The 13,618-nt window shown below is 34.8% G+C and overlaps 1 protein-coding gene across 1 annotated transcript in view; it reads right to left on the reverse strand.

Moving 5' to 3' along the window:
• LOC150077230 (coiled-coil domain-containing protein 43-like) overlaps nt 1–13,618 on the reverse strand; it is a 131,561-nt gene that overhangs the window by 73,633 nt on the left and 44,310 nt on the right. The window contains 1 exon segment of the mRNA XM_090386984.1: nt 1–90. Coding sequence (XP_090243110.1) covers nt 1–90 — 90 coding nt within the window.

Consider the following 13,618-nt stretch of genomic DNA (forward strand, 5'->3'; position numbering starts at 1 on the left):
TTTCTTCTGTGGTAAGCTTTCGTTCTTTTACAACAGACTGTGCCTGTTTTTCCATGATACTTGCTATCTTGGCATCCATATTAATATATTCTAAAAGTACAGGGGGAAAAAAAAGACCACTGTTAATATTATTTAGGCTAAATAACTTTGTTACAAAGAACTAAATTCATATTTTCAGTACAATTAAAAACTATTTCTTAATGCTTACTTCAGTTTGCTACAGTGGCAGTAATTAGCAAAAAAAATCTCTTATCCAAATTATAGGTAGAGTGTAAAAACATTGAAGAATTCAAAAAATCTGCTGTATCATTTATAAGTTCCATCTAAAATAAAATCTGTTGAACACACAAGTTCCAACTAAAATTATGACAGAGAAAACTGTCTTCTAAATTATCAACTATTGCTGTAGTTTCTCCAAGATTCTATTTTTTCACTCACTCTTTTTGTCCTGTATATTAATGACCTCCTCTCACAGACCAGAAATCCTATCCACTATTTTGCTGATGACAGCATACTACATTCACTTTGTCAAACCCTGGACTACACAGCCATAAAGCCTCAATTTCTATCATTAATTCATTCCTTAAATTATCTCCAAATCATTATCTAGGAGAAGAAATCTTAGTTAGCTTCAATCCTTCTAAAACCTAGTGATGGAATAATCAAATGATATAATTCATTTGATTGTAATGATTAACTGTATAGATACAGTTAAAAGACAAAAAACAAAATTCACTCAAAAACAAGTGTCAAGTTTTATATAGCCTGCAACCACTAATACAAAAGATATTTTTATAGATCTAAAATCAGGAACTGCATTTCTATACGTGTCCATAGTAGTAGAAGAAAGATGAAAGGCCAAAAAGAAAAACAATGAAATTAGCATATTCTTATTATTTTTTTTTTGAAAATTTGTCCATAAATCAGCATCAATATTAAGAAACTGACTTTAAATTAATTACATGAGTATTCAGCAATAAAACCAATTTATTCAAAAGCATAATGTTCCAGAACCTATACCAGTTCCTTGATCACATGCAAGGAACAATTATACTTTTAAATAAATTGGCTTATTATGGAATAATTGTTTAATTGAGAGCAGTTCTTAATGAGAAATAACCTACAAAGGAAAACACTCAAAGACATTAAGAAAATTTATTAAAGTAAATAAAGCAAGACAGTAAAGTAAAATTTATTAAATTAATACCAGTAATAATAAATTACTTAGCCATTTTCTTTAACTTAAATGATATACTGTACTGCTAAAATCAGGTAGAGTTCAAACTACTAATAAGAATATGCCACTCACTCCAGAGTCATCTTTTTAACAATTGTTCCTCCTACACTACATTGAAATTACATTTGTTTAAAGATAGAATGTTGTCATCTGTGCATAATAAGTATATATTTAGGTCTGAGCCTGAGAAACTTTTAGGTAATTTACATTTGAAATTATTCCACTTTATGATACAATATTCGTGCCTAAAAAAGGCCATTACTAGCACTCGGAGTTAGCCAAACTAAAGATGCACATAATAACTGAAGAAATGAATAGGTTGGCAAAATTCATTACTGGACTCTTACAAGATATTTAATTTCATCTTCCAGAAAAGAAGCTGCCAAGAAGTGCTTATTTTTTTTTCTTTTATAATGTAATTCAAACATGAGATTACCCTCTGGTCAAATAACTATGAATTAGCATCCTTTACAGCAGGCAACAAAATGTTATTAATAAAAACTGGTAAAACAAGAGGATTATTACTTAACCCTGTGATGGGTGCTCTTCAGGATAGATTATGCCAGGGGCTGTTTCCTTCTTTAATTTAAAGAAAATCTATATGAAGTAATATTGATATAGATTTATAAATTCCTTAATAACAAAATTAATGATCTGCATCATAATTGTTTACCTAAGAAGTTTGGCCATAAAAAATAAAATTAAATATTTTCTTAAGCCCATTATTGCATTTAATTATCAGTTGTTGAAAAACAAGAATTTAAAATGGCATCTTTACCATCCAATTATTGAAGTGTGCTAGAATCACATTTGATCCATGCATCTCCCAAATGAAACACTCACTTGATTATTGTGCTGTTTACATCTGAAGTTTACATCTTGGTGACATCCAAGTCACTGCAATACATAGTTTGATTTTTGTTCCAAGTTTTGCTTGCCAATACGATAACAACCAAATGCAGAAATTAAAAAAACATGTCTAAAGTATGTGGCAAGCAGGCTTTATTTAAAAAACGTAAATAATTAAAAATTATGTTTTTAATATAAAAAAATTAACAAAGCACAGTTGTATTCATAATAGATCAAAAAATAAAGGTAACACCATAAAGTGGAAAATTTTAATTATTTTCTGCCAATTTTTAAGGGTAAAAAATGGGTTACTTTTTTCTGAGTGTGTGATTACTTCTAGTAAAGAAGCACCCATCAAAGGCTTACTTAAAAAAATCGTGACTGTTTTTGTAAAGTAATTGATTTCAAACTGATTTTTAAAAATTATAGCACAAACCAAAAAAAAAAAAAAAAAAAAAGAGGCTCTTTACAAACTGAAGCACTTCTTTTGAACAATTCCAGAATACTCACTGACAGGTATCAGTTCTGTATCAGGAATTTTCCCACATACCTAAAATACCATCAAGCATAAGCAATTAAATTTAAGTTCACTGAAAACACTAAAAATGACACTAATGAATAACGCTAAGAATAATAAGCTGGAATGATCCTCCATGTGGAATACTAGTGTCAGCTGGGTGTAAATAAATTTACTTAACAAGTGAATTAATGTATATATGTGAAATATTAAATTTCACATGCATTAGCACATAGTAATAACTCATTTCAAGAAAATTTCATTTCTGCATATCCACCAAGTTGTCCATTCATTCCTCCAACCAGCACATGGCAACAAACATGATATCCAGTGCTTCAGCTATATGGTATAATATAGCTGAAGCACTAGATATCATGTTTGTTGCCATATACCATATAATATATGGTCGTATATGTGACACATATGAAAAAATATATATAATAATTGCCAGAATTATATTAGTCTGATTTTAATGAAATTTGGGAATGCTCTACAAATCATTCTAAAAGGGCAAAATATAAAATTTCATGAAAATTCATTCACTGGAAATTGAGCTGTCCGATGAACTTGGTGAAGACAATAGATGCATAATGATTGCAATGGACGGCAATACTTATTAAAAGTATTTATTTTTGGATGAAATTTTTGAATTTTTTTAACACTTGTTATTTTCAATGAAACATAACTTTTTAACTAAAGCAGATTATGCCTTTAGGGCCTTGTACTGCAAGATTTTACTAACATGTATTGGGTAGTATAAAAACATCATTTTAATATGTAGCAAATTTGCAAGGAATGAAAACAAAGCTGGAAAAATTTGCTTATGGGTATATAACAAAAAATCATATGGTACTTGATAAGCAAATTGTAATTTGGTTTTCTTATTCTTGCTTCATTCGCCTCACTACAGAATTTCATTAATTTTAAAGACTAACTTAGCACACAATAGTGTACGAATCCTTGAAATATTTCATCTTGTTACAAGCTGTCTCTTCAAATACTGTAGGAGCATACTGAAGCACACTGCTCTGATGTCAACACACAAAAAGGCAATCACTCAATGCATGCACACAACAGACAATGGAGAATATTGGCACACAAATGGAAGCATGCCTCCTTGTAACGAAAGACTTTAGTGGAATAAAATTCCTATATACATAATTTAATCTTCATGTATGGTATATTATATAGTTAAGCTTGGAAATCTGTGATCATGTGCAATTTAACTTTGTGCTATGCCAGAGAAAAGAAATGTGCTATATAAACTGTTCTTCAGCTTTAAAAAAGAAAAGAAAGAAAAAGAAGAAAGAGCAAAGGAATTATGAATATTTGCTTCTCTGCTACTCAGTTTGTTTTAACAATTATTAACTTTATTGTTCAGTTTTATCAATTTTCCAGTAGTCTGAAGCACGCTGTTGCCCATTTCATGCATGCAGGTTTAAGAGTGACTGATGCAGACTCTGACACTAGCTGTGGCATGAAGCCAATAGTAGCTGAAGAGCACAGGAGAAGAAATTAATAAAATTAAGAGTAGAAATAAATTTATTAATGGATCAATAATTTAAAAGCTAATAAAATAATTTCAAAATAATTAATGCAAAACAGTTCTGCAAATTTAATATATTATTTAACTGTATGAAATAAAATGCTGTTGTTTAATCAATGAAAGTAGGGCAAGAGAAAATAAGTTTAAATGTTAAACAAGTGACCACTTCACAATACTTTAGAATGTTTGATGTACATTAATACCATGTTAAACTACATTAAAAAGACAACTGTAAATGAACTGATATCTACATGTTTTTTTTTTGCAATGTTGTTACAAAACCTTTAATGGAGGATACGATCCACTAAACAGTCAAAAATATTAAGACAGTTGTGGTTAAGCATTTGAAATAATGCTAAGTTGTTTAGCTTAAAACAATGCTAAGATATGTTAACTAGAACTCTCTTTTTCAGTATAACAATAACAGAAATTGGAACAACTGTTTGAAAAGAGCTTGCATATGTTTGTTTTTAGCTGTATTGCTTCTCATGATTGCATGAAAAAATTATGTATCAATACAGTTACTAATTTGCATGATGGAAATTATATTTAACAGAAAAAAGTTTAAGGAAAAAAAAAGTGTGTGTAAATAGGTATTTAATGTTAATAAATTAGGTATGACAGATGCACCTAAAAGCACAAAGCAGCATTAAAGGATGCAAGAGTATATGTAATTTGTATTAATATTAAATTAAATTGAGTAAATATAAATAGATGCTTAGAGGGGAACAGGTATCCTGTGTGTTATCAGACACTCAGCCCAAAACACTGATGGATCCAATATCTCTCTATTACAGAAGATTTAGGAGAAGTCCGGTTGGCCTGCCTCCCTAAAATCCACTCATGCACACCTTCTCGATGGTAAGCCCTGTTACGTCACTTAGGTGGCAGCGAACGTGTAGAGTGGTTCTCTTCAAGATGCCTGGTCAGCGTGAAGAGGAAAAGACCAAACCCTCCAGCATATGACAGCACAACAAAACAAATGGCCCTCAGTCCCCAGCAGCTTTCACTCCCCCTCTTACGGCAGCGAGAGAATCAGAGTGGACGCAGAGGGTGCTAAGAATCTCTGGGTACGACCAGACTGCCATGCACGGAAACTGAACTTGGCCTGTTATAGCATAAGATCACTCATCGGTGAAGACAGGATATTAGAGCTGGAAAAGGAATTAGAAAATGTGAATTGGAATATCATCGGTTTGGCTGAAACAAGAAGAAGAAATGAATCACTTATAAGTTTATCAAGTGGAAATCTGCTGTACACCAATGGAAACAGTGAAAGGAGCAAAGGTGGAGTTGGGTTTCTGGTCCATAAAGATTTTAAAAACAACATTTTGGAATTCAAAAGCACATCACCAAGGGTGTCAAGGCTAATACTCAAGATTTCTAAGAGATACAAGCTAAAGGTTATAATGATTTATGCACCAACATCGAGCCATGATGATGAAGAGGTTGAAGAAATGTACACCGAAATTGGGTCTTCTAGATGAGCAGAAAACCCACTACACTATTATTATAGGGGACTTCAATGCTAAGGTTGGAAAAAGACAAAACAGCGCAGAAAGAAATGAAAGAGGTGAAAGACTTATGGAATTTGCAGAATCTCAAGGACTGTCAGTAAGGAACACTTTTTTCAAGAAAAGGGTGAACAGAAAGTGGACATGGAAGAGTCCAAATGGATTAACAACTAATGAAATCGACTTCATCCTCACTAACAGAAGATATATTGTGAATGATGTTACCGTCCTGAATAAGGTAAATGTTGGAAGTGATCACAGAATGGTAAGATGTACACTTGATATAGATGTAGGAAAGGAAAGGAAAAAACTGACTCGAGTAAATAATACAAAGGTCTTTGAGATAACAGAAGAGGAGAAAAAGCAGTATGTACTGGAACTTAAGAACAAGTTTGAGCTTCTGCAGACTGCTCAGGACCAAGATATCGACGAGGAATATTACAACTTTCTGAAAGTGATAAAGCCCAAGAAACCTATAGGGAAAAAGAAATCCAAAGAAGAAAAAATTAGTCAAGAAACACTTGTCATGACGAACCGAAGACGACAAATGAAGAGGAAGAAAAACACTGACAGGGAGAAAATTGAGTATACTGAGTTATGCAAAGCCATTAGAAAGAGACTCAGAGAGGACATAAGAAGATTTAACACAAGAAAAGTAGAACAAGCATTAAGAGAAAACAAAGGATTTAAATCATCAGCCATGAGCAGTAATACAGAAAGACAAATGATACTGAAACTGAAGAATAGCAATGGTTTACTTATAAACAGCAGAGAGGGCATAATTCAAATAGCAGAGGACTACTATAGAGAATTATATAAGGAGCGAGGGAATGATGCCAGCAGTGAGGAAGATGGATTGCAAAGTAGCAACACATACGACATACCCGATATTCTTCCTGATGAGGTAGAACATGCATTGAAGAAAATGAAGAATCAGAAAGCCCCGGGGGAAGATGAAGTTACTGTAGAGTTGTTAAAATTGGGAGGAAGAGACATAACACAAAAACTGGCAAGGCTCTTCACAAAGTGCATTCGAAAAGGTGTGACGCCTAAGCAGTGGAATAATGCAATCATAGTTTTGCTGCATAAGAAAGGAGATAAATCAGAAATTGGAAATTACAGACTAATTAGCTTGTTATCCCACATCTACAAATTGTTCACAAGGGTCATTACTAACAGATTAGAAAGAATACTTGATGAGAATCAACCGAAAGAGCAAGCTGGCTTTAGGACATGATTCTCAACTATGGATCACCTTCACGCAATATCACAGCTAATGGAGAAAGCAAATGAATATAAAACACCATTATGCCTGGCATTTGTGGATTATGAAAAGGCATTTGACTCCATACAGCATAAGGCAATGTTTCGGGCACTAGAAAGACAAGGCATAGATACCCCACATATTATGATTTTGAATAAAATATATGAGAGTGCTACCTCCTTTATTAGACTAGACAAAGCCAGTAGGAAATTTAAAATCGAGAAAGGAGTTTGACAAGGAGACACAATATCTCCGAAGCTGTTTACTACTGCCCTTGAGGAAGCTTTCAGAAGATTAGACTGGTCGCAGAAAGGAGTCAATGTGAACGGAGAGTACCTAAACCATTTACGATTTGCAGATGGCATTGTGGTCATAAGCCACGATCCCAAAGAATTAGAGGAAAATCTTAATCAGTTATGCACAGTTAGTAAGGATTTAGGACTAAAGATGAATATGGCTAAAACAAAAGTAATGATAAACAAGCATGCCACAGAAAGGTAAATAATGATTGAAGGAGCAGTAATTGAAAAGGTGGAGTCATATACTTATCTGGAACAAGTTATTAGCTGTAATAATGATAAATGGCTGGAAGTCAAGAGAAGAATAAATTTTGGATGGATAGCATTCAGGAAATATAGTCACATACTGAAGAGTATGTGACTCTTCAGTATGTGAAGTTTGTATGAAACATAAAATGATGAACCAATGTATACTCCCCACCATGACTTATGGAAGTGAAACTTGGGCACTCACCAAAAGAATGGAAGAGAAGCTGTTAGATAAGAAGACAAACACATGGATTAGGCAGCAAACTCAAGTAAAGGACATTCTTATCAAAACTGAAGAACTAAAATGGTCTTGGGCAGGACACATAGCTCGAAGACATGATGACAGATGGACTAAAAAAATGACAGAATGGTACCCAAGAGGAGCTAGAAGAAATCCTGGAAGACAAAGGCGGAGATGCATGGATGAAATTCATGAGTTTGTGGGTAGTAAATGGATGGCCAGTGCTCAAAACTGGAAAGTTGCTGGAGAGGCCTTCATCCTGCAGTGGATTGAAAATGGCTGATAATGATGATGAAATGGATGTGAAAGTTACAGAAGGTGCCAGTATCTGTAAGGGTGAGGAAACCAGAAAAAGAAGAGTAGTAGATTAGTGAAAGATGAAAGAATGTTAATATCTTGGAGGTTATGATGAATTAAGTAAATTATAGGCTGAATTGCCAAGCCAATATAAAGTGGGGGAATTGTAAAGTAAAATTAGTACAACAAAATATTAATAAAATGCAAATAAATATGAAAATAAAAAAATACAATGAAAATGGTATAGCTGTCATCAGATATGGGGGAAACAATTTTAGTAAAAGGTCTAATGCAAAAAATGCTTGATATTGATGTCAGCAGAAATAAATCAGAGGACTACACCTGACCATGTATCAGGAACTGCGTTTATATACTTGTCCATAGTAGTAGAAGAAAAGTGAAAGGCCAAAAAGGAATGAAATGAAATTAGCACTTTTTAATACAGTATGGACAAGGTAGTGTAATATATTTAGGTAAAAATAAGTATTGAGTTGGGATAAAAATGGTTAATATCAATATGTTTAATATAAATATGTGGAATTTAGTGTAGGATTTAATTTTGTATAGATAAGAAATCAGTGTATTTTAAAAATAAATTTGGAACAAGCAAATGGTATAAGGGCGAGGTATTAAATTGAGGATGGGGTAGGAAAAAGGAGTATTTTAAATAAATAAAGACGAAAAATAGCAATAGAAGTGGGATAGTAAGAATGTTCGTTTCACCCTCATATTGCACTAATAGTTTAACGAACGGGAAGAAATTCAGAATTAGACAGCAGAAAGATAAAAAAGCATAGAGAAAGTTATTAAATAACATTAAGATTTCTGGGATTGTGAAGCCCAACCTTGTAGCAAGGGCTCTGGCATTTGTAAGCATTAGTATAAAAGGGGACTAATACCAAATACTTGTATTGAAAGGAAAAATGTGTCGAGACACGATGAGAAACGAATCTCAAATGAAACCGAAAGTATGATAAGACAGTGAAAGTGTACGATACCTGGAGTATTTCAAGAAATGCAAGGAGAAAATAAGCTGGCGGGAAAAATAAAGGCAGGGAGCTGAGAAGCATAAATTCAGTAGCATAGATGAATGTATGCAGGCTTAACCAAATGTTAAGCTGTGAAGAAATTCAAAATAGTGGGAAAATAGAGACCTCTATAGTCGTATTTAGAATACAAGTACAGCACATGGAGATAATTTATCTCCATGTATTTGTATTCTAAATACGACTATAGAGGTCTCTATTTTCCCACTATTTTGAATTTCTTCACAGCTTACTATTAAGTCCGCTTGGCTGCTATAAATTGCTTTCTCGTGCATGTAGATATATTGCTCATTTGGCTTTGTAAGAGTTAGTATAAAAAAAAGAGATGAATACCAAATGCTTGTACTGCAGGGAAAAAACAGGCCTAGAAACGAACCAAAACCAAAAGTATAATAAAAAAGGGAACAATACCTGGGGTATTGGTATTGGTATTTTTGGGCACAAGGGCAACTAGGGCCAAAATGTGCCTGTTCTTATGACCTGTTTTTATATAAAATTTGGTTCCAGTTTGTAATCATAGAAAATCATATATTTGTATCTGCTTAAGAAAGGTAAATAGTTCTTTTAAATTCGCATTGTTTCCAATAATATGGGCAAGTGATAGAGGCTCTTTCAGTTGTGACAGTGAAGGGAAACTATTTTTTCGGAAATAGGAATACTGCTTACAATCTAAGAGTATATGCTTGACGGTAAGTGGTAAAGCACAATGAGTGCATTGAGGTGGGACCTCCTGCTTGAGTAGATATATATGGGTTGGATGTGTATGCCCTATGCGTAATCTTGCTAGCACAACCTCTTCTTGTCTGTTTTTTCTTAAGCTAGATTTCCATAGTGCTGGTTTCTCTTTGATTTCAAGCAATTTGTTGTTTGTTTGTGACCTCCAGATTTCAGACCACTGGATTGTATTGATTTTTTTAATGTGCTTCAAATAATCTACGTATGGTACATGGTAATGTGATGGTATTGCACTGTTTGGTTGTTTGGCTGCCTGATCTGCTCTCTCGTTACCTGTGATACCAGAGTGCCCTGGGATCCAGCAAAATAGCACTGCATGATTCTTACTTCGTAGCTGGTTTAAGCAGGAAAAAATTTGTTTTATGACGGGATGCGATATTGAAAGTTTATTGTCCAAAGCGGATACTGCACTCATGGAATCTGTGTATATTATACTGCTGGTATTGTGGGAAGTGTTTATATTTTCTAGGGCTAATTTTATTGCGTATAATTCTGCAGTGTAACTGCTACACTCAACTGGTAATGATATTGAAAGCGTAAAAGTGGAAAAGACAGCTGCAGCACCAACAGAAGAGTCTGTTTTCGAACCGTCTGTATATATTATACAGCGTTGAGCATTGTTGAGGGCATGGTCTTTATGTAGCTGTTTAATACTTTCATATGGCAGGGATTTTTTTCCCCATTGCTGAAAATAGTTATCACAGTGAGGGAGAGTTACAGACCAGGGTGGATCAGGTACATCTTTCTCTTGAAGCATATTGTCAAAGTTTATGTCCCAGGCATGTATCAATTCTTTTAATCGAATACCAGTGGGTCTATTTTCTTTAACTTTGTTGTTGTAGAACGTGATCCAATCAGGGTTGAGAATCAATGATCGAAGAGGATGGGTTGGAAGGCTTTGAATTTTGGCTGCATAATTAAGGAGCAGCATTTTCCTTCTAAGGTGAAGTGGAGGTTCATACGCCTCTACATACAGACTCTGGACAGGGGATGTTCTAAAGGCTCCTAGCGAAGTACGAAGGGCACTGTGTTGGATGGTGTTCAGTCTGGTTAGTGCACTTTTCCTAGCAGAGTCATAGACAACAGCTCCATAATCTAATCGGGACCTGATAAGAGCGCGATACAGATGTAGGAGAGAGTATCTATCAGCACCCCATTTCATGGCAGAAATGGACCGAAGAATATTTAGTTTCTTTAAGCATACTGTTCGGAGATATGTTATGTGAGAAACAAAGTTAAGTTTGGTGTCCAACATTAAACCTAGGAAACGAAAATTACTGGTGAGCGGTATCAGGTGGTTCTTTAGCCGAAGTTCCGGTTCCGGATGCAGCTTGCGTTTTTTGCAGAAGTGGATTGCAACTGTTTTTTGTTCTGACATACGATATCCATTCTGCTGTGTCCATATTTCCAGCTTATTTATGGAGAGTTGCAGCTGTCTTTCAATGGTAGGAATATTTTTTGAACTGCAAGATAGAGTGAGATCATCAGCATACATGTATAATTCGACAGTACTGGGAATATTGTGAGTTATAGTGTTTAGCCTAAGTGAAAAAAGAGTAGCGCTAAGTATTGACCCTTGTGGGACACCTTCTTCTTGGGTATAGATACGAGAAAGTACTGATTGATAGCGAACCTGAAAAGTTCTGTTTTGGAGGAAGTTTTTAATAAATTTCGGTAAATGTCCCCGCAGTCCTAGGGAATAAAGTTCTCGCAATATGCCATACCTCCAAGTTGTGTCAAAAGCCTTTTCAATGTCCAAACTTACCATTACAAGGTGTTCGTTTTTTACATAAGCATTACGGATGTTAGTTTCTGCTTTCACCATGAGATCTAAAGTGGATCTGTTTTGTCGGAATCCAAATTGATTGTTGTTTAGCAACTTTTGAGTTTCAAGAATCCAGGTAAGTCGCCTGTGTACCATCTTTTCTAGAGTTTTGCCAAGACAACTGGTGAGGGAGATTGGTCGATAATTTTGTGTGAGTGATTGATCCTTTCCTGGTTTGGGAAAGGCTAGAATAACGGAGTGATGCCAGGTAGAGGGATATGTACCTTCAAGGAAGATTCGATTAAAGAAAGTTATTAGCAAATTCAAATCTATATTGTTTAGATGTTTTAGCATTACATAATAGATTCCATCAGCTCCAGCAGCGCTATTTGGTGATCTGTTTATTGCTGTTTGGAGTTCAAAAAGACGAAAAGGTTGATTGTAGGCTAGAGACTGAGTAGTTTGGAAATTTATCTTATATTTTTCAGCTATGGCTTTAGTTTGTAGAAAGGAAGTATCATAAGCTGTAGTGGCAGAAGTTTCGGAGAAAGTCTCTGCAAGCGCATTAGCTATTTCTTGTGGTGAGGATATTTCTTGTCCGTTCTTGATTAATATTGGAGCAGAAACCGGGAAAAATTTGCCATTTAGTTGTCGAATTTTTTTCCAAATAGTTTTACTGCTAGTGTCTTTTGTGATAGAAGAGGCAAACTGTATCCATGATTCTTTTTTGGCTTGTCTTCTAATTTGTCGTGCTTTTGCCTTAAGCCTTTTAAACTGGATTAGGTTGTCGGTGGTCGGAAACTTACGGAACTGATTCCAGGCTTTATTTTTTTCTTTTTTCGCTATGGTACAAGCGTCATGCCACCAGTGTTTAAGGTTTCTGTGTGTGAAAGTAGAAAATTTTGGTATTGCTTTGGAAGCTGCTGCTAGTATTTGTTTGGTAATGTGCTCGGTGGCATCATCAATGGACCCTAGTTGTATCAATTGGCTATCAAAGGAGATGGAGACAGAAAACTTTTCCCAATCTGCTTTAGAAAATTTCCATAATACCCGATGATCGGGGCAAGGTGTCTGCATTGTTTGAATTCTGCATATTATTGGGAAATGATCACTGTTGTGCAGATCATTTAAAACCGTCCAATCTATAGTAGGAAGTAACTCAGGGGAGCATATAGATAAGTCAATTGCCGACATGCATCCCGTGGAGAGATGAGTGTAGGTGTTATGACCAGTGTTCAGCAAAGTTAGGTTCAGTTGGTCTATGAGTTTTTCTAGCAAGTGCCCTCTATTATCCATGTAAGCAGATCCCCATAGCGGATGATGTGCATTTAGGTCACCAAGAAGACAAAAAGGAGATGGTATCTGTTTTATAAGATCTTCTAATTCTTTCAACGTGTAGATATTGTTAGGTGGAAGATACAATGAGACGAGAGTTATTGTTTTTCCCATTGCTACACGAACTGCAACGGCTTCTAAGTGGGTCTGAAGAGGAATGTTTCTTGCTGGAAATTTACAATTCACTAGAATTGCAACTCCACCATGTGCATGGCTTGAACTAAATCTATCTTTTCTATGGGCTGTAAAATGTTTAATCGAATAGGTTACCTGTGGATTTAAGTAAGTCTCTTGCAAGCAAATGGCTACCGGATTATATTGTGAGATCAAATCGTATATATCATCGGTATTACTACGTAAACCTCTGCAATTCCATTGTATGATGTGCATCATTATTTGGTTTTAGAGAGGGAAGATGATTCTGTCTGTTTCTTGTAAGAGGGTGCAGTTTGCTTTTGACGATCATGTTTTATCTTATCCTTTCTTGGAAAATAAGGGCGTCCATATTCTGTACTCCCTTCTACATCATCGGTACCAGTAGATGAACATCCAGTCTCCATGTCATCTTCTGCATGAAGATCAAGGACTGTTTCTTCTTGTGCATTTACAGCTTCGCTGTCCATACTGCTTGAATTTGGTTGTTTCAATTCAGAGGCACGTTGCCTTTGTGGTTTCCTTTGTGATTTATCGATTGATGTAATTTTAGATGGAACTGAGAGTGGGG

The sequence above is a fragment of the Mastigoproctus giganteus genome, chromosome 12 (genome assembly GCF_048544385.1).
Source record: "Mastigoproctus giganteus isolate SK-2022 chromosome 12, ASM4854438v1, whole genome shotgun sequence".
NCBI lineage: Eukaryota > Metazoa > Arthropoda > Arachnida > Uropygi > Thelyphonidae > Mastigoproctus > Mastigoproctus giganteus.